The 22,781-nt window shown below is 41.4% G+C and overlaps 1 protein-coding gene across 3 annotated transcripts; it reads right to left on the bottom strand.

Moving 5' to 3' along the window:
- Positions 1-1,243: 1,243 nt before the first annotated feature.
- Positions 1,244-7,904, bottom strand: LOC307142382 (permeability factor 2-like). Of its 3 annotated transcripts, none has more exons than XM_079843160.1 (4): positions 2,451-2,588; positions 2,239-2,353; positions 1,616-1,681; positions 1,244-1,481 (listed from the first exon to the last, which is right to left on the bottom strand). In XM_079843160.1, exons 1-4 carry the CDS (start codon positions 2,530-2,532, stop codon positions 1,448-1,450), a joined length of 297 nt encoding a protein of 98 aa, XP_079699286.1. In that variant the 5' UTR covers positions 2,533-2,588; the 3' UTR covers positions 1,244-1,447. The 3 variants fall into 3 exon arrangements, with proteins under 3 accessions (XP_079699286.1, XP_079699287.1, XP_079699285.1); XM_079843161.1 differs by lacking the exons at positions 1,616-1,681; positions 2,239-2,353; positions 2,451-2,588 and adding exons at positions 6,945-7,010; positions 7,559-7,673; positions 7,771-7,904 and having other exon boundaries at positions 1,275-1,481; XM_079843159.1 differs by lacking the exons at positions 1,244-1,481; positions 1,616-1,681; positions 2,239-2,353; positions 2,451-2,588 and adding exons at positions 6,621-6,810; positions 6,945-7,010; positions 7,559-7,673; positions 7,771-7,904.
- Between the last annotated feature and the right edge of the window lie 14,877 nt (positions 7,905-22,781).

The following is a 22,781-nucleotide window of genomic DNA, read 5'->3' as shown; positions in this document are numbered from 1 at the left end:
ACCTGTAGGCAAATGAAGCCAGGTGGGCACGAAGCGCCCTCATTGGTCGCCACGTTACGCGGGCTCACCGATAGGCTGCTGCAGTTGCCAGCAGAGCAGCCAATAGCACGCTGGAATAGCCTGCTATGGTCTGCCAGGCTGCCGCACTGCGTTGACAATGTTACAAAATTAAGGATAATTTTGGGTTTTTCAGAAATCTCGAAGAAAGAATACTTTCCGATGCGTAAGGAACTTACGCAATACGAGAGAACCTCTCGTAAGAGAACTACAGTTAAGCATCAGTTGAGTTATCTTGCTCTTTCATCAAGAAAACTATTGCAACAATGCAAAAGTAGCGAAATCATTGATGACTCATTGAAATAGTGTGGGTACAAAAACGTACTCTTAAGGGAACCACCCCAGTGATGGCCACTTGCACCTTAAAAGGTAAAATTTTGTACTCAATTTTTTTTAGCGTGTATGGTCCCGTTGTGAAAACCCATTTGAACCTTTATTTTTAAGAGTGCAGGAACGTGTGAATGAGAGCAGATGTTATGAGATTCAATAATTCTCTCCCTGACAAATAAAAACAGACTTGGTAGTCTGGTCAAAGTGGCGAGCAAGATTTCCAGGAGAAGTCAGGCTCAACCTGGGGAGTTATACATAAAACAGGTCCAGAGGAAAGTTAGAGTCATAGCTCATTCACAGGATCATCCCCTAAGAACGGAGTTTGAGCTTTTGCCCTCTGAGCAGCGCTATCGAGTTCCTAGATGCAGAACAAAGAGGATGCAAATATCTTTTATTCTGTCAGCTGTGAGGCACCTTAATGGCACTTAGCACTTTATAATAACTTGCACAAGTTGCATGTTCTGTATTTTATTCATTTATTTATTTGCACATTATGTACATTGGGCGTTATTGTGAATTCCTTCTCTGCTGGTTGGTCTTTGTTGGTGAGTGTTGTTGTATATTTATGTGGTTTATGTGGAGCATTTGCTGCAAATCCAATTTCCCCTTGTGGGACAATAAAGGTACTTTGACTTTGACTTTGAATAACTTGTATGGCTTCAGAAGATGTATGGCCCATTTTTATGACAGATTTATTATGCTTTTGAAAGTTTCAGTCCCTGTTCATTGTAACGGCATGCAAACATTTCTCATATTTCAGGTTTGGAATGACACAATGGTGAATAGCTCTGTTTTAATGTACAGTAACCTAATGTTTGATGTTTGCGAGAGGACAAAAAGGCACAAAATATCCATTGTGACAATTAAAACATGTTTATTATCGCAAGTAGGGCCACAAGACAATGCAAATAAATATAATAAAAAACTATAAAATCAGACAAAGTTACAGTAAATAAAACATCACTTCACATTTTATAAAACAAAAGCACGTTTCCACATTTAACACTTCATTCATCACCAAGAGATGATAAAATGAAATAAAACATTCTGTAGTTGCTCTTCAGTTGCTCCTTGTGTCGTTCCTATTGTAAATTCTGCAAACATGAAGAGAAACAGTGCATTACAATCTGAAGGATGAATGTTCTGCAGTGTCCGAGTTTAAAAGTAGTAATTAAAATGATTCATTTACACGATTTAATAATAACAAGAGTGACAAGAGTGAACTTACTCTTTGAGGGAAATCACCCAGGCAGTATTAGGATCGAGACACGTCTGTCCTTTCTTCAGTGTCGCACTGTAAGAAACAAATGTATGATTATTTATAATCTATAAAATGACATTTGATTCATTATTACTATTTTTACACACACTGTATGGAATCATACGCATCAGAACCTCACCCCCCCCCCCCAAAAAAAAAAACAGATATCCTGTCATCATATGTATGACTTTTCATACAAAGGAACAATTAAAAGAAGAGCAGCTCAGGCATTCTGCTAAACATCTCCACTGGATGAAAGCGAGTAAATTCAGACAAAACATCCATGTATCATCATCAGTTTTTCATTTTCACACACTACCAGCCAAATGTTTGAACACTCTCGTGATCGTAAAGACCTTTTAATATGAAGGCTTCTGCTTAAATCATTCACATTAGTGAAAGAAAAGCATCGATGAGTGTCCACCACACATGCATGTGAACTCCTGAAATGATGTTTAAAAGCATCCCAGGATGCAGTGTGTGGAAACAGATGGTGGCATCTTATTTGAAGAAGCAAGAATAAAGAGCGTTTTGACTGGTGGTGTGCATCATGTGCCTGCATTTGTTGCTTTGGTTAGTTTCACACTCACATGATCTCCTCCTTGTTGCATTGCGGTCCAGGGGCAAACACCTTCAACGAGAGGATATTTTTAATAGGAATCTGTGGTTTTGAATGAGTTTTAGGGCACTTGCAGCGCAACGTAGCTGCAGGGACACAGAGAGAGAAAGTTGGGGTAAGATGTAGCATGAAATATCTGCAAACAATTTGTTTTAAAACACGTATGAATGTAACTCTGCTTACCTCTTTGGATTTGTGCTGTTGTGGACAGCAGTTCAGTTGTGCAGATCAGAAACATGAAGGCTGCTGCGGTGAACTTCTTCATTCTGAGACAGTTTTGTGCTGAGCAATGCCAGTGAACGTGTCTAGTGAGCGTCTGCTGTAGTCTAACACAGGCCAGCACTCTCCCTTTTAAAGAGGGAGACTCCCACACTATATGCCAATGTTGTTGCACAATTACAACTTCTGGCTTCTCTTCCCTTCCAAGGAAACCTGCCTCTCATTGGCTATTATTTTAATACAATTTCCTTCCCTACAAGCAAATATAAAAAACTTCTTAACCCTATATGAAGCCTTTATCTGCCTTTATGTACTATTGAAATAATCGTAAATATGAGTTTCCTAGTTGAAAATTGGAATTGAATGCCCTCTCAAGTCATATTACTGGGAAACTCTGATCACTTGGTACTCGAGTTCCCAACTCTCTTATTGCATTTGAGTCTATTTTGACCCATTTTTAAAAAAATCCATAGTTTTAAGATTGAAGATGAAATCTTGGAAAGTGTGTTAAGACTGTCACAATAAACATTTTTTTTTAGACTTTTTGACAATCTAACTAAATTATTGCACCTTTTGCATCCGGATCCGTTTTGACCTGAAAGTGAACTGTGGCTTTACACATGAAATGATGTAGATTTATCTAGATTTGTCTCAAATGACTCCTGTAAAATACATTTAGCCTCTTTTCTATGCTCATACACACATTTGTCATTTCCGTCTGCAGCGTTTTGTTTAGGAATATGTTCGTGCTATATACACACAATAATTCTGAAATTAAAATAAAATTAATGAATGTGTTTGTAGAGCAAAAGTTCATAGACCAACATTTCAAAGTAATATTGATGTTGTTTTGATGTTATTAGAAAAAAAGAATATGTAGGTTTCATACATTTAAACATAGACCTCCATAGTTTGGGAAAAAGTACTGTGGAAGTCAATGGGCCCATCAACCGTTTCTTCAAAATATCGTCTGTGATCAACAGACGAAAGAAACTCATACAGGTTTGGATGAAGATTGAGGGTTAACTGATGACAGAATTTGTCATTTTTGGGTGAAGTTATTGTGACTATTTTATAAGCTTACGTTCCACCAGGTCCAAACATACATACAAATATAAACAATACTGAACGATGCAAATGAATTCAATTCTAAAATTAATACTGATCCAAACAGACATGCTTGGAAAACCCGGTAACACTTTAGAATAATGGTCATTAGTTAACAATAGTTAATGTATTAACTAACATGAACTAACCATGAGCAATACATTTATTACTGTATTTGTTCATCTTTGTTAACGTTAGTTCATATAAATCCAGCTGTTCATGGTTTGTTCATGTTAGTTCACACTGCATTAACTAATGTTAACAAGATTTTAACAAAGCATTAGTAAATGTTGAAATTAACATTAACAAAGATAAATAAATGCTTTATAAGTGCAGTTCATTATTAGTTCATGTTAACTAATGTAGGTAACTAATGTTAACTAATGACCATTATTCTAAAGTGTTACCGAAAAACCTTTTTAGTACATTCAGATGATATTTTCATGTGATTGGCTTGTTACATCTGTAAAACTACAGTTAAGCATCAGTTGAGTTATCTTGCTCTTTCATCAAGAAAACTATTGCAACAATGCAAAAGTAGCAAAATCATTGATGACTCATTGAAATAGTCTGGGTACAAAAACGTACTCTTAAGGGAACCACCCCAGTGACGGCCACTTGCACCTTAAAAGGTAAAATTTTGTACTCAATTTTTTTTTAGCGTGTATGGCACCGCTGTGAAAACCCATTTGAACCTTTATTTTTAAGAGTGCAGGAACGTGTGAATGAGAGCAGATGTTATGAGATTCAATAATTCTCTCCCTGACAAATAAAAACAGACTTGGTAGTCTGGTCAAAGTGGCGAGCAAGATTTCCAGGAGAAGTCAGGCTCAACCTGGGGAGTTATACATAAAACAGGTCCAGAGGAAAGTTAGAGTCATAGCTCATTCACAGGATCATCCCCTAAGAACGGAGTTTGAGCTTTTGCCCTCTGAGCAGCGCTATCGAGTTCCTAGATGCAGAACAAAGAGGATGCAAATATCTTTTATTCTGTCAGCTGTGAGGCACCTTAAAGGGGTGGTAAACCACGATTTCACTATTCTAACTTTAGCTAGCGTGTAATGTTGCTGCTTGAGCATAAACAACATCTGCAAAGTTACAACGTTCAAAGTTTAAAGCAAAGGGAGATATTTGCTTTTAAAGAAATCAGTTTCTAAGAACTACAGCAAACGGCCAGTAGGCGACTACACACATTCCTCCAGGGCTTGCTGACATCACCAGGCTCAATATTTACATAAACCCCTCCTCCGAGAATATTAAATAAGGGGGGGTGAGGCCATTTTGTATCGCGGCGCTGTTGTGGTTAGTAGGCTGGAGTGTTGTTGCCGCGATGCCGAGGAAACGCTGTTATATTCATCCGGATTGCAGGTCTGGGGTACTTGCTCTGTTCAGCCTTCATAGGGACGGGGGTGCGTTGCAGAGCGTTTAACATACAGCATGTTATATGCACGTGTGTTTGAGTCAGCGGGGAATCAGGCGCGCGCAGGGCTCCCTGCAGAGGAGATCTAACATCTAAGCACATCTAACAGAGGAAAACATCCACCGTCTTCGCGATTTCAATGCCAGATTTGCACAACGTCAGCTGCGTGAAAAAAACACTGCCGGTGCGTGGATGCATGACGCGCGCGCTGCACATTTCACGGAGGACAACACAAACTTCCACAAACTTCGCGAGTTCAATACAGGATATGCACCACGGCTTGTCCTGAAAGCTGGATTTACAAACAGAAGCTGTTCACGGGCCACAACCTGTAAGTCTGATTTATTTTTCATCGATGTGTTTTCCTGTAATAGGTTAATTATACGTTGTAGCAAGGAAGTAAACAGATGACAACGCTGTTCTGCAAACCAGTCTGTTAAATGCTCATTCATACTTAACGTTATCCGACGAACACCTATCGTTACAAACACTAACGTTAAAATCTCAACAGCGAACCTGGCATTAGTGTAAATGATTCTTTGATTAGAGCTTTTATGTATTGTTTATCTTCAGGCATGCTAAACATGGTTCTGTGTGTGATTTGGCTAACTTACTAGTTTAAGCCAGTGCTTAGTGTTTGTTTTGGGTTAGTTCTTGTGACAGATATTTGGCTATAATCGTTCTAAAAATACAAAAGTTAAAGTGCCATTCAGTAGCGATCATTATAGATCCGCAGTCTTTACTCTTGAGGACTGAACAGGTTCTGCTCGATCATCTTCACTCAAATGTTCTGGGTCTGATTCGGGCTCAGATTGGTATGGTTTTATTGACGCCGTTGTTTCTAACACTTTTATCTAACACTGACCAAAGCACAGCCTCCGATAAAGGTAAGGGGCGTGACGTTTCCGACATACGTGCACTAGGCGGTTAGCGAATCACAACACACTGGGCCAGCTAACCAATCTGAGCCCATCGCGTATTTTTGAGGGACTGGCTTCATACAACCCGGAAAGCATCAGACCGTTTTACAAGGAGGGACAGAGCAGTGTAGAATAAAGGTCAAATATATGAAAAATAAGGCAATTTTTTTTAAAACGAAGCATGAACACATGTTACAGTGCACCCCACAAACACAGTCAAGCCTTCAAAAGAATGTGTTTTACCACCCCTTTAATGGCACTTAGCACTTTATAATAACTTGCACAAGTTGCATGTTCTGTATTTTATTCATTTATTTATTTGCACATTATGTACATTGGGCGTTATTGTGAATTCCTTCTCTGCTGGTTGGTCTTTGTTGGTGAGTGTTGTTGTATATTTATGTGGTTTATGTGGAGCATTTGCTGCAAATCCAATTTCCCCTTGTGGGACAATAAAGGTACTTTGACTTTGAATAACTTGTATGGCTTCAGAAGATGTATGGCCCATTTTTATGACAGATTTATTATGCTTTTGAAAGTTTCAGTCCCTGTTCATTGTAACGGCATGCAAACATTTCTCATATTTCTGTTTTGGAATGACACAATGGTGAATAGCTCTGTTTTAATGTACAGTAACCTAATGTTTGATGTTTACGAGAGGACAAAAAGGCACAAAATATCCACTGTGACAATTAAAACATGTTTATTATCGCAAGTAGGACAAAGTTACAATAAATAAAACATCACTTCACATTTTATAAAACAAAAGCACGTTTTCACATTTAACACTTCATTCATCACCAAGAGATGATAAAATGAAATTTAACATTTTGTAGTTGCTCTTCAGTTGCTCCTTGTGTCGGTCCTATTGTAAATTCTGCAAACATGAAGAGAAACAGTGCATTACAATCTGAAGGATGAATGTTCTGCAGTGTCCGAGTTTAAAAGTAGAAATTAAAATGATTCATTTACACGATTTAATAATAACAAGAGTGACAAGAGTGAACTTACTCTTTGAGGGAAATCACCCAGGCAGCATTAGGATTGAGACACGTCTGTCCTTTCTTCAGTGTCGCACTGTAAGAAACAAATGTATGATTATTTATAATCTATAAAATTACATTTGATTCATTATTATTATTTTTACACACACTGTATGGAATCATAAGCATCAGAACCTCACCCCCCCAAAAAAACAGACATCCTGTCATCATATGTATGACTTTTCATACAAAGGAACAATTAAAAGAAGAGCAGCTCCGGCATTCTGCTAAACATCTCCACTGGATGAAAGCGAGTAAATTCAGACAAAACATCCATGTATCATCATCAGTTTTTCATTTTCACACACTACCAGCCAAACGTTTGAACACTCTCGTGATCGTAAAGACCTTTTAATATGAAGGCTTCTGCTTAAATCATTCACATTAGTGAAAGAAAAGCATCGATGAGTGTCCACCACACATGCATGTGAACTCCTGAAATGATGTTTAAAAGCATCCCAGGATGCAGTGTGTGGAAACAGATGGTGGCATCTTATTTGAAGAAGCAAGAATAAAGAGCGTTTTGACTGGTGGTGTGCATCATGTGCCTGCATTTGTTGCTTTGGTAAGTTTCACACTCACATGATCTCCTCCTTGTTGCATCGTGGTCCAGGGGCAAACACCTTCAACGAGAGGATATTTTCAATAGGAATCTGTGGTTTTGAATGAGTTTTAGGGCACTTGCAGCGCAACGTAACTGCAGGGACACAGAGAGAGAAAGTTGGGGTAAGATGAAGCATGAAATATCTGCAAACGATTTGTTTTAAAACACGTATGAATGTAACTCTGCTTACCTCTTTGGATTTGTGCTGTTGTGGACAGCAGTTCAGTTGTGCAGATCAGAAACATGAAGGCTGCTGCGGTGAACTTCTTCATTCTGAGACAGTTTTGTGCTGAGCAATGCCAGTGAACGTGTCTAGTGAGCGTCTGCTGTAGTCTAACACAGGCCAGCACTCTCCCTTTTAAAGAGGGAGACTCCCACACTATATGCCAATGTTGTTGCACAATTACAACTTCTGGCTTATCTTCCCTTCCAAGGAAACCTGCCTCTCATTGGCTATTATTTTAATACAATTTCCTTCCCTACAAGCAAATATAAAAAACTTCTTAACCCTATATGAAGCCTTTATCTGCCTTTATGTACTATTGAAATAATCGTAAATACGAGTTTCCTAGTTAAAAATTGGAATTGAATGCCCTCTCAAGTTGTAATACTGGGAAACGTCTCCTTTTTACATATGTAACCTATGTTCCCTGAGAACAGGGAACGAGACGCTGTGTCAGCTGACGCTACGGGGAACGCCTCCAGCGTGACAGGTGCCTGAAATCACAATCACAAAACCTCAATCCTATTGACCGGCGACAGCCTATGATGTCATCAAGGTGCAACCAGGAAGTATATAAGGGCGCCTTGCCAACATGACAGTATCTAAACGTCTGAAGGGACTGTTTGGCAGGCAAGCCTTGAGGCATGGCAAAGCGACGCAGCGTCTCGTTCCCTGTTCTCAGGGAACATAGGTTACATATGTAACCAGAGACGTTCCCTTTCGAAAGGGAACTCGCGCTGCGTCAGCTGACGCTACGGGGAACGATATACCAACGCCGCCATGCCGAAAGGAGTGCATGCCCACTGGCAGTGACAACTGTCAGGACAAGCAAATTCAACTGAAATGCCTGAACCACTCCCCTTCTGGTCACATTAGGCTGTCAGTGACAGCGCTCCCTACGGTCAAAGCCCAAGCTATAAACCTGAGAAGGAACCTTCGCATACCATATGAAGTCCTACCCTTGCCCCTCGAAGGCCTGGAACCAGCCCATTCGACAGAAGGGGTTCCTTTAAGGGAACGTGGCAAGGGGACCCGAGGGAACCCATGCCAGTCACTATTCGGGAAGAATTCACCGAATGCCACCAGGGAGGCCTGACCTTGCGACCTCTATGTGGGACACGTCAGTTCGGTCAATCCCTGTCTGTTTAAGTACAGAGCCTCTTGTACTTGCCTCCGGAGAGACATCCTGCTAGGGTACTGCAAAAAGGCAGTGTCCTCCACCAGCCGGACCTCAGAGACGGGTTATCCTGGAGAGCAGCGCTCAGCAAAGTGCTTTCTAACCCTTGCTAGCGAGGGGAGTTTTAGCCGCTCGATCCTAGGATCTACCAAGCACTTATTTTAAAACGTGCTCAGGAGGCCGAACAGGCCTACAGGCTGATTCTAGCTGGGAGGCCTCGAGGGGCCTACAACCGATGGATCAGTGCCAAGCAGCTATAAGCTCACAGAAGACTCTCATTTGAGAGGAGCTCCCAAGCCTGCCTGGTAGGTAACCATGCTGTAGGCGATCTATGAGAGTCCCTTCCTTTAGGGACCGCATAGTAACAGCGTTGTCTCGTCATGCTAGGGTATGAACACCGCCTTCAGGTGCTACCGGCCGAAAACCGGCGCCTGATAGCAGGTGACCACCAGCTGTCAGCGTAAAGTTATGTGTTCCCTCCTAGGGAACTCGTCCCCCAGTGAGTCCAGAAGGGGCCTCCACCTGGTAACCTGTGCCAACTGCTCGCGTGTCCAAACCGCGGAGCTCGCCCTCAGGGAGGCCTAGCAGGCCTACCACCTGACCGCAGTCGAGCTAGCCCTCGAGGTAGCTGGGAGAACAGGGACTTGCTCCGTCAGGGAGGCCTAGTGAGGCCTACCACCTGTTTAGTCGTTGGGCGTTCCTCCAGGGAGGCTTAGTTAGGCCTACCACCTGACAATAGGTGCGCTAGAGATAGCTTTTTCACAGTGACTAGACTCATCTAGTGACTGCGAAACCGGAACATGCCCTTAGAGGAGGCCAGGTGAGGCCTACAATCCAATAGCGAATCCCCCAGGGAAGCCCGTGCCGCTTGATACCTGTTAGCAACCCCTGCTACCACGTGTCACCGAAACTGGGGACCGGGGAACGATCTCAGGGAGGCCCGGTGCCTACGACCTGATGGCAGAATGTGCTAGCCTCCAGGGACCTCGGCCACCTGGAGCTCGGGAACACCTCCTCAGAGGAGGTCAAGTGAACCTGCTTACCCCACAGCAGGCCCTTAGGGAGGCCTGGTAACGCCTTCCACCTACAAGCAGCTCGTGCCAGCCGTCGAGGGACTGACGCCTCAGGCATGCCCCCTCGGGGGAGACTGAGTGTGGCCCGCTATTCACAGCAAGCTCTCAGGGGGGCCTGGAGGGGCCTACCACCTGAGCCAAGGTGACCCAAAAACGGGGGCCTACCCCTCAGGGAGGCCTGGCAGGGCCTACCTCCAAATAGGAGGTATGCAGGTTCTATGAACCCTGCTGTGGACAGAAGACTGGCTGCTGCACCCAGGCTGATGGTAGCTGTCTGCTGCTGAAGAAGAACTGGACATCCAGATATCATCTGGGGACTCATCCCCAAGGAGGCCAAAGAGGCCTACTAGTTGACGAGATTGTCGCTGAAGTTTGACATCGATGGATAGTCGCGACGTCGAGACTCCCTCCTGGAGTCTGCTGCCCAGACTGCCCAAGCTGGCTACTCACAACCAGCTGGCCTTCACACGCCCGCACCTGGGGCTGGCTCCATCCCAGAGGCTAAAGGGCCTCTGCGATAGCAAAGTCTCACATGGCATTGCCCACAGACATGAACCTAATCACATTGCCAACAGCAGTGCACTCAGCAAACAAATGCTTAGGAACCCTCTAAAGCGAGGGGAGTACAACTTACGTCACCTGCTTCAGGGCGGCTGCCTTACTTTCTCATACAGCGGTCTGCTGTTCGTGCAAGGACGTCAGCCATTGGTAATGCACGGGCCTCAGGGGAGCATTCGATCAAACCGCCATGCAGAAGGTTGCGATGTTCAGCTCGACCCGAGCCCTAAAGAAGGTGGAGCAGAGGACATAGAGCAGAGGGTAAAACACATCATACAAATATGTAACCCACCGGCCGTACCATCCTCCAGGATGAGGCCGGGGGCCGCCAGAAGGTGGTGGCCACACCAGCTCTGAAAGGCGGGGCACAGCAAAACTAAAGTCTTAGACGCACACAGCGAAAGACGCTCAACCCGGCCCCACGACCACTGGCAAGGTCGCTATCCCTGCTGCAACACCTACACTGCATTACTAAATAACCCCAGAACGCAGAGAAGGGGGCGGGCCTTGGCCGGACTACTCTGTAATAAGAGGAGGCTGAATCAAGGATGCAGAAAAACAAGCACTGTTCTTATACTTAAAGACAGGCCTGGGGCGACATTACCTGCTTTTAAAGGAAACGCCCCCCATCCTTAGCAAAGCCTAGGCCAAGTGGTGCGGTGCTAAACCTGCACTAGATCTACCCAGGGCTCGGGAAAGAAATATGATCACCCCTTACATAAACAACTGGGCCCCGAAACCCATCTAAAAGCCCAACAGGGCTGGGCGCAGATCTCACTACAGCTCACGCATTAGTGCTTAACCCGGTCGTAATGCTACTTTATACTTAAAGCTAGGAAAACAAACAACTCGCCCCCGCGTGCCACAAGTCTGCGAGCAAGAGCGGCAAATACAAACACTCACGTCAGTGAGAGAGATAACACGGAGGGGCGGTAGATCTCTACTAGCTAAAGTATAGCATTATGCACAAACATATAATGTTGCAAAGAAGATAATTCTTAGCTTACTCACGGGGAGCTGCAGGCCCTGCGATGTCCAGCGATGTTCCATAATCCCCCGAGCCCTCTCAGGAGAGTCCTGAAAACATTAGTAGAAAATGTTTCACCCTTCTCGAGGGGGACTCACCACTCGCTCCTCTCGGCGCTTCAACCCAGCCATCAAGCTAGTATACGACCACCATCCGGAGGGGGGCGCTTTCACCAAACAACCCAGGCGGGCCGTCAGAATCTTACATTTTCTGCTCATCATTTGCCCACCGGCCTGATGTGAAGCGCCCAGGGGAAAGCACAGGAGGAAGGGAAAAAAGGCAGCGCTCATCTGCGCGCCCTAGGAGGCGGAGTCCGCTGCCTGCGCTGGTTCCGGTTACCAGCACCGGCTTCCTTCCTCTTCTTGTTGCGGGTGTCCCGCCTTCTCTGCGCACCAGTCCTCCACGGAGGGGGCGCTCGAGAGGCGACGCTGGTTCGCTGGTCCCGTCTCCAGTCCTCAGACCGTGACGGGCCAGGGACACCCGACTGCCTGGGCACGGTCCCGGACCTCAGGGGATGCACGTTCTAAATGCAGCCGAGCGCGCTTTCGCCTCCCTGAACTTTTCCGACCACCGCCTCCCTCTTCATCCATCCTTTGCTCGGTAGGAAGAGCCGCAGACGAGGAGGAGGAGCCCAGATCCCGCTCCTCCTCCGATGTCTGCCCTTCGTGATCTGGATTGTCATCCGCGAGCACTACACCAGTCTCCAGATGACGAGCCAGATCCATCTGGGAACCCCAGGACTTCAGACGCCGCTCAGCCTCAGCTCGAGCGGGGCCGTCCCCAGATGCTGAACTCTCTCCCCTCGAGAAGAGAGCCAGACGAGAGCGGAGTTTTTTCAGGGGAAAACGCTCGCAGTTTGCACAGGAAGCTCCCTCGAGAACTTCACGTGCATGCTCCTCACCCAGACAGTAAACACAGAGTGTGTGTGTATCCTCAGGTGTAAGATACCTGGTACACAGGTCCACACATCTGCGGAAGTGGCGTTGTTTCTGAGCACACTTCATTCTCTCGCTTTGCAAACACTTTCTTTGACGCTTCACGTGAGATAGGCAAAACAGTCCCTGAAGATGTTTAGATACTGTAATGTTGGCAAGGCGCCCTTATATACTTCCTGGTTGCACCTTGATGACGTCATAGGCTGTCGCAGGTCAATAGGATTGACGTTTTGTGATTGTGATTTCAGGCACCTGTCACGCTGGAGGGGTTCCCCGTAGCGTCAGCTGACGCAGCGCGAGTTCCCTTTCGAAAGGGAACTCTGGGATAATTTTGGTACTCGAGTTCCCAACTCTCTTAATGCATTTGAGTCTATTTTGACCCATTTTTTAAAAAAAATTCATAGTTTTAAGATTGAAGATGAAATCAAGGAAAGTGTGATAAGACTGTCACAATAAACATGTTTTTTTTTTTTTTTTTTTTGATTTTTTAACAATCTAACTAAATTATTGCACCTTTTGCATCCGGATCCGTTTTGACCTGAAAGTGAACTGTGGCTTTACACATGAAATGATGTAGATTTATCTAGATTTGTCTCAAATGACTCCTGTAAAATACATTTAGCCTCTTTTCTATGCTCATACACACATTTGTCATTTCCCTCTGCAGCGTTTTGTTTAGGAATATGTTCGTGCTATATACACACAATAATTCTGAAATTAAAATAAAATTAATGAATGTGTTTGTAGAGCAAAAGTTCATAGACCAACATTTCAAAGTAATATTGATGTTGTTTTGATGTTATTAGAAAAAAAGAATATGTAGGTTTCATACATTTAAACATAGACCTCCATAGTTTGGGAAAAAGTACTGTGGAAGTCAATGGGCCCATCAACCGTTTCTTCAAAATATCGTCTGTGATCAACAGACGAAAGAAACTCATACAGGTTTGGATGAAGATTGAGGGTTAACTGATGACAGAATTTGTCATTTTTGGGTGAAGTTATTGTGACTATTTTAAGCTTAGGGGACCAAGCTTACCATTAAGCTTACGTTCCACCAGGTCCAAACATACATACAAATATAAACAATACTGAACGATGCAAATTAATTCAATTCTAAAATTAATACTGATCCAAACAGACATGCTTGGAAAACCCGGTAACACTTTAGAATAATGGTCATTAGTTAACAATAGTTAATGTATTAACTAACATGAACTAACCATGAGCAATACATTTATTACTGTATTTGTTCATCTTTGTTAACGTTAGTTCATATAAATCCAGCTGTTCATGGTTTGTTCATGTTAGTTCACACTGCATTAACTAATGTTAACAAGATTTTAACAAAGCATTAGTAAATGTTGAAATTAACATTAACAAAAATAAATAAATGCTTTATAAGTGCAGTTCATTATTAGTTCATGTTAACTAATGTAGTTAACTAATGTTAACTAATGACCATTATTCTAAAGTGTTACCGAAAAACCTTTTTAGTACATTCAGATGATATTTTCATGTGATTGGCTTGTTACATCTGTAAAACTACAGTTAAGCATCAGTTGAGTCATCTTGCTCTTTCATCAAGAAACTATTGCAACAATGCAAAAGTAGCGAAATCATTGATGACTCACTGAAATAGTCTGGGTGCTTCAAAAAAGAGATCAAATGTCAGAGGTGAAAGTGTCCCCAAAGAAGACATTTTCAGGAACTTAGCAATGCAAACTCCCCCGAATTCTAGCACTGCACAGCTGCACTAGGGTTGGATCGTGCTTCAACACAAAGTGTTTGAGCTGGCAAGATAAGCTCAGTTTTCCTTTGTATTATCTCAGATAACAAATGATCACAGCAGCAATTTCCCAAAAGTAGAACCTACGTTCTCTAAGTTACACAACTGAGTAGCTGGCAGTAAGGAACTGCAGCCAACGGATTCTGCATGCCGCGCATTCTTTGTGTTTTTAACTGATCGAATACAGAGAGTAAAGGGTAAATGGGTGTCTGTCAGGGGTATTGTCTTCCTCCAGGGTCCCCTCAGGGGTGTGTCCTTTCTCCCCTCATATATATTTTATATACTGATGACTGCCGAAGTAGGCATGATAATGGATTTATTTTAAAATACGCAGATGATTCAGTTGCTGTTAGCCTCCTCTGTGCTGATGAAAATGGCCATGGCCCAGTGGTAGACGATATTGTGCAGTGGTGTGACAGGGCATGTGTGCAAATAAATGTGTTTAAAACAAAGGATATGATTTTAGACGTAATAAAACTGACCTAATGAGTACAATTATTAAAGAGCAGAATCAGGATTTGGGGTGTGTGATTGATAATATGTTGAATTTTAATTCCAATGTGGCTATGATATGTAAAAAGGGCCAGCAATGCCTGTTTTGTTTACGGAAATTATCCAAGTTTAATATTGATAGGTCGTTGATGACCTTGTTTTATAAGTCTTACATTGAGTTGGTTATATTATAACTTTCTCTTTATTATGGTGGTCTTAGTGTTAAAGCTAAGAATGCGGTGGTAAAAATAGTCAATACCAGTAGTAAAATTATTGGAGCTCACCCTGCTGATTTTCTACCTTATAGATTTCCCACTGTTAGAAGCAACAGATATAAACATTTATTCCTACTGCGGTTTCTTTGTTAAATACGGGCATGGGAGGAGTTGTGGGAAGTAGGTAGGCGTTTGGGCTGATGCTGTCTTGTGTTGTTTTAAGGTGTTTTAATGTTTTAATGTATTTTATGTATGTATGCTATGTCTTGTTGAAAAACAAATTGCCCTTCGGGGACATAAACAGATAAAGGGAAAGTGTTATATTGAACCTGAATGTACGCATTTGGGTCGGAGTGAAAAGTGTTCTTTGTCATTGTTAGAATTTGGGCAGTATTGTGTACATTATTGACATGTAATTTGATACTTTTATTAATTTGATACGTTACTCCACATAGGAAGAACAGACATGCCAAACTAGTTACTGACCTGATGCAGACACATAACTGAAGCGGGACCGTCAGCTCTCTTTCGATAATTAATTCAAATAAATACAATAATTAATTTGTTCAAATAAATGTAATCTTACGCACTACTTTATCTCTGTGTGTCTGATTCAAAGGGGGCAGAATGCTGGATCTGAGCCATAACTGATGAAAATAAGTCATTTTTGCACTTCCGTTCAAATATTGCGCTGTAAACATCAATAAAAGCTTTGCATTGACAACTTTAAGCTGATGTTGATGTTTGCAGCGCAATATTCGACCGGAAGCCGTCAGTTACGGCCAAGTGGCAACTTCCTCCAGTTTCTCTTGAGGTCAATACGGAAGTGACTTACACTGTAAAAAAAATTCAGGTCTCCAATTGAAAAATTTCTACAGTTGGCCAAATGTAATTTCTGTGAATTGATGCAATTTAATTCAATTAAAATTCAAGAAATTAAATTTGGCCAACTAAAAAATTTTGATGTGATCGGTCACTAGAAAATTTTCAATTGGAGACCTGATTTTTTTTTACAGTGTAGGGTGCGTCCACACTTCAATTAAAACGAACCCTGGTGCGACTGCTCGGTTAGTGCGGTTCATTTGAACACATGTGAACGCTGCCATCCGAACCCTGGTGCGCACCACACAAGCGGAACGAGACGCTAAAAAGATGGGTCTCGGTCCGCTTCCAAACCAACTCTGGTGCGGTTCGATTGATATATGAACGTAACACGGACCAAAGACATGTAAACGAACCAAAAACAGGACGTGATGTCACAAGATGCGACGCTACAAGTCAGCTGATTTGACGACGCGGAAAGATCGGTGTATCCAAAACAAGTAGAGGGCAAACGTGGAGCAACGAGGAGGGAAAGTGCCTCATCAATGCAGATCTTCGTTTCTGCACACAACGGAGGAAATCCTGCTGCTGTTCTGAATTTTTTGAACATTTTATGAGCTCTTCGTGAGTTCTCTGCTGGTAAAAATAAAACCATATGTACACGCATAAAATGATTGCGTTTAATCCAGCACACAGCATTGTTGTGAATGTTCGGTAAGCAGCTCCGTCGCGAAATATACGTCATAAAAGCCGACCAATCAGGTTGTGACCGTATCCCTATGCCTTTGGTTCGGTAACTTTCGGTTCGCTGTTAAAAATACTAGTGTGAACGCTAAGCGGACCAGGACTATATGTTTTGATTTCTTTTTTTGGTCCAGACCAAACAAACCAAACGAACCGAACTACAAGTGTGAACGCACCCTTAAACTGCAGTTCATCGACTGGCCACTAGAGGCAGACTCCAGAAGGAGCAGAATCTCATTGAGCTCATGTTAAAATACCCAACTTTACAGCAGAAAAAAAACATGTTCACAGTCTGGGACAAATTGTGGTTTTGGTCCATACGGCTAATTTTGCCCGTCATGACAACTGTGAGGGGGGTGAATTATTTAATAACTCATTCGTTTACATTATATAAAGCCTTAAAGTTCTGCATAATAAAGGGCGTGGCCACTTTGAGTGACAGGTGGATAGCCGCGTCCCGCCTCTTTGCCCATTTTCTGTTATTTGGGAGTGACGCGCGATGACAAGATGGCAACGGTCAGCTCCACCCGACTTTACGCTTCAGAACGGCTCATCAGAATCCTATGGGTGACGTCACGGACACTACGTCCATATTTTTGTACAGTCTATGGTTATGGCATGTCAGATCCAGCATTCTGTCCGCTTTGAATGAGACACAGAGATAAAGTAGTGCGTAAGATTACATTTATTTGAACAAATTATTTATAATATTTGAATTTATTAGCAAGAGAGAGATTCATATCCACGTCTCTTCAGCTTCTTAACAACGAAGATGTGCTTTTACAAAATAGCGATGTAACCCTGTCGTTGCTGAGATATATATAATGTAGCGATTTAGTAGCAAAGCTATTTTATTACTAAAAGTCGTGGGGCGGCGTTGATAAGTTTCTGAATGTGTGTGTGTGTGTCTCCGCTCTCTGTATGCGAGTGGCGTAGGCCTTTGTGTGTGCGCTTCAGAAAACAGCGCATTAATTTAGAACGGTGATTCCACTGACGTGGCATTAAACGGTTTTATTGCACACCTTCCAGCCAATCCGAATCGAGAATTTGGAGAGACCATGGCATAAAGTCGTTTAATGCACAGCTAGCCCTTACAGATCCCTACTCAGTATAGGAGTAAAGCTGCGTTTGTATATTATCAGTGGCGTCTTGTCAGGGGAGGCAAGGGAGGCAAGCCTACACAACATTTTGAGGTGAAAATGCGAGAAGGACGATATAATATTAATAAAATTCCCCAGTTATTATTTTCATGTCTCCGAATGTATTTTGAAAATCAAATTAATCAAACGGTCTCCAACCCAAGAACATTATGGCAAACAATTAAATCTATAACTGGTGAAAAAATATCAACAGTTTACAAATATCCATAAATGGATCTCTTCTCACTGATCATGATAAAATTGCTAATTCTTTCAATGAGTATTTTATTGCATCTGTAAGAATTATCCTCTAGATTTACTGTTCCTCTATTTCTCACAGCAGCATCCCAGCAATTCTCTTTTTCTGAAATCTCAGAAAATGATTTAACTAATATTTTGTGTTCTTTGAACGCTTCCCATGCTTGTGACGTAAATAACTTAAACATGATTTTTCTTAAAACTCATGCCAGTACCCTCATACCACTTTTTCATAATTTCATAATAGTTAATCTGTGTATTAGGCAATCAGGATTTCCTGCCATGTGGAAAACGGCCCAGATCACCCCTATTTTTTAAGTCTGATGATCCAACCAATGGCTCCAACTACCGCCCAATTGCAATTCTCCCAACTGTTTCCAAGTTACTTGAAAAAACATTCTATAATCAACTAATCAATTACCTTGAAAACTGCTCAGTGATTGCCATCATGGCTTTCGACCCTTGCTTTCAACCATGTCGGCTTTGCTGCTTTTTACTGAGCAGGTACATGCGTCTTTAAATAAGGGTCAGGTTACCGGAGTTATACACATAGATTTTCGAAAAGCCTTCGATACAGTTAATCATAAAATTTTGTTAAATAAACTTCTTTCTTTTCATTTGTCCTCCTCCGCAATAGATATGTTTATATCATATTTAAGTGACAGATCTCAGACTGCAAAAATTGTCTCAGTAACATCACAGCCACGAGTGTGTTCAATGGGAGTTCCACAGGGCAGCATTTTAGGTCCTTTACTTTTCCTTATGTACATTAATGATCTTCCTCATGTGCTTAATTTTTCTAGTTCTTTGTTATATGCTGATGACACTGTTATTTTTCTGTCTGGCCCAAACATTGACACAATTAATCACAAACTTAAAACAGATCTGCAGCATTTACATAACTGGCTGCAAGATAACCATTTAACTCTTAATATCAAGGAAACAGAATGTATGTATTTTTACTCATCTAGGAGACAGCTATCCATATCCAATCCCATCACCTTTTCAAATCAAAAGCTTTCAATTGTATCCACGTGCAAGTATCTGGGAGTCTCTTGACTCACATCTCACTTATTGTGAGCATGTCCAAACCCTAACCAGAAAATTAAACCAAAAGTTATTTGTTTATAGTCAAATTAGACCATATTTTTTGCTTTCTGTCTCTAAAACATATCTTCATGCCATCATTATGTCCACTCTGTCGTATTGTTTACCTGTTTGGTCACTCACAACAAATGAAATCCTTGAACCAGTAACAAGAGCCTACAAGATCCACAACAGGCCTCCAGGCTGGACTCAGCACTATATTGCACTATCTTTGTCTAATGCTTTGACATTTCTGAACTATAAAATAAGTCACGGGATAAATTTGTATTATCAAATCTTAAATAGACACACTTCAGCTCTTACTGCGTTGGTTCCAAAACTCAGCTCAAGGTTCGAGCGCACTACGAGATCTGTTACAAATGGACTTCTGCCTTTACCGGCCTTTAGGAACTGCTATGGACAGAGATCTTTTATTCATGTGCTCACTAAAGCCTGGAATGAGATTCCACACCACATCAGAACTATAACATCATTAAGAGTATTTAAAATAACATTTGCTCGCATCTAATGGACAGGTATATCTGTGACCACTGAGGTGGCTTCATGGCCTCCCCCTGATGCTCTTTCTCTCGGTTTGTGTGTTTGTTGTTGTCTTGTCTAGGAGTTTTTGTTGTGAACGTGGTATTTATGTTCTGCAGAGCAGGAACCTGCTGAAGGCCCGATTGTCCTTAACCCTTTCCTGTTTAAAAATAAAAATAAATAAATACATGTATTGTTTGTAATTTCTCCTAAAGTGTAACCACCCCAAGTTCCCCAAAAAATCCCCAAATGTACCGAATTTGCGAAATGCGAGGTGAGGGGGAGGCTAATCCATAGACTTGTGTCTCCGTTGGTAAGATATAGGCTACAGCAACGGCCGAATGTGCTCTTTTAACACGGACATTTAAAGGACTGGCTAGGTGCTTTATATGTCCTTTTCTGTCCAGCAGTGACCCCAAAAAAGCCATTTAAAGTAGTTTAACACACACACACAGACACACACACACACCGTTTATGAGTAAGTGGAGGAAAATGTGTAAACAGCAGTTACGTCATACTTCCACTGAATAATCTCTCTTCTCACATCTCGTTTATTTATACTTTGCACTCTTTTTTTTGGAAGAACTCCAGCCTTCCAGAGCGGGGCAAGCCTGATGAGGGAATCAGAAATCGGAACATGTGAAAACAGATATCAGATCAGATATCAAATAAACCCATGTTCAAGACAATGACTTGCTACGCCACTATATAATCACACGCTGCCTACACACCACTGACTGCACAACAGTGGAAACATTGTTTCCCCATCTTACCCACATTAATTATTAATTCAACCACAAATTAAAGTTCAGTCATGTTGACTCACCCATGTGGTGTTCCTTTATGACGGATAAAAAAAAAAAGAAAGCTCTGAAGTCATTCATGTTCAGCTTTTTTTGTGTGTGTGTGTCATAATTTAGTTGTCTACTATCTACACTGAAAATGAACATTGCAACATCTAAATTTCCTAATTTAGTCAAGACAAATTAATTAGATGGATGGTTCACCCCAAATGGAAAATGTGCTGTTAATTTACTCACCTCAGGACATTCAAGATGTAGGTGACTTTTTTCTTCAGTAGAACAAGCTCTTGGTGAATCATAAAATGCTCAATACTAGATAACATAAAAGTCAATACTACAAACTTTGAGAGTAAAAAAAACTAGATTAATACCAGTGGCTCCGGACAAAACATTGAGGTCTTATGAAGCGAAACGATATGATAGTTTTTAGCCCATTGATGCATACGATCACACCGGTGTGATTCGACTGTTCAGCGAGTCACTGATATTCAAACGTGTTTCCTTGCTTTGGCTGGCGCTGAGACGGACGCACTCAGTGCTTTTCATATATCACAACTATTCAGTGTTTTCAACCACATAATGTTTATTTGAGGTTTCAGAGATTTAAATAGACATTTAACCGGCCTCTTCGTTTAGGGGTCACACTTGGCTTCTTCCCGGTCAAAAGTGACCAAAGCCTTAAAATGTACCCGCCACCCCCACAGGAAAACCAATGTAATATATTTTAGTTCAATAATATTTTTTGATTATTATTTAGAATTTTGTGGGTATTTTATGATACTACGTTATATTTATAAAAAATGTATTAGCTATTTTTCCCCATTGAAAATATATATTTTTTTCAATTAAAGCAGTATGTTAAAATAGAGACGATGCATTCAAAATAATTTTTTTTTAAGGTAGATTAGTGCCATCTGGTGGGAGTAAAAAAAAGAAAAACTGATGTAATGCCATGTTGGATGTTGGGTGGATGGTTGTGTCTATTTTGCACTCTTTATATTTTAGAGGGTCACCCCTACATTGCTGTAAACTTTTTTCTGCATCATGGCTGATTTGTGGTTTGTATCACCAAAATATTCCCTGAGTTTTTGTATTTTTGCGTATTTCCCATTCATTTCCTATGTCGGTCATTTTTGACCGTGAAGGAGCCAAGCGTGACTATTTTTTTCCCAACCCTTTACTATAACCGATAGTTTATTCTGCTCTGTAAGGACCTAATTCGTAAAGGAAACTTCCATCCTCTTAACGTCTTCATCCCCACTTTTTTTACATTTTTGCTTTTGTCCTCCCGGCAGGTGCTTCTTTCCATCCATCATGTTATGTTTTATGCGGCCATGCGCTGTATTTTGAATTGACGAGAGAGTGTGCACATGTTCACTTCTTACTTTCTATAATTCACAGGTTTTAATTGTATTTTACTGCAATATTATTAGTTAAGGTGTTCGTGTATGTAAGATAAAAAAGCCAAAGTCATGATTTGGGCTTATTGTACAGCATATTAATACAGCTTTACTTAAGAAGTGTTTGTTCGGTCAACTTAACATTGCTGAGTGAAACGAACAAGCTGGTCAGTGGATCATAAGGAGAGCAAATTTAGAGATTAAAGTGTTGTATGTTTTTCAGTAAAGGGAAAGATGTTGTTAGTTCAGTGGTTCTCAAACTTTTTATACCAAGTAGGCCTACCACCTCAGAAAATATTTGGCTCTCCACCATAATGACCAATATTAAAATACAGTAGCGTAATAGGCCCAACTATTCAGCTACAGCTCTGCACAGCTCAAAAACTAGGCAGTTTATTCTTAATAGGAATATCTATTGTTGTCAGCCACTTTAACATTGTAAATACAGTTTGTACATTAACACTGCACTGTGCTTACATACAGGTAAATAACATTATTAAATAATGATTAAATTAAAATGTGTTAGTTAAATGTAAAGTTAAATTAAAACTGTACTGTACTTAAATGTAAAAAAAAAAAACTTTACTCAAAGATTAAATTAAAATGTATTGTTTTAACATAAATTTATTTAGTGATTCCTCTGCGTACCACTAGAGGCAGCCTGAGTGTCACTAGTGGTACTCGTACCACACTTTGAGAACCACTGTGTTAGTTTATGTTAGTGTTTAATGTTCAGATATGTTGGATTTAGAGGAGTTTCTGTCATTTTGTGGTTACTATTATGCAGAAGGGTGGTGCCTGTGTTTATACACATTTATTGGATCATTCAATTAAGTTATTTTTGCATGTTGTTTCTAAAAATATGCTTTTTGTCATTTAATAGTTTTCCACTTACACTTGTAGAGCTAGTAGTTAAATAA

Source organism: Gobio gobio (genome assembly GCF_949357685.1).
Source record: "Gobio gobio genome assembly, chromosome: 2".
Classification (NCBI taxonomy): Eukaryota; Metazoa; Chordata; class Actinopteri; order Cypriniformes; family Gobionidae; genus Gobio; species Gobio gobio.
This window is presented reverse-complemented; position numbering and strand designations above follow the sequence as displayed.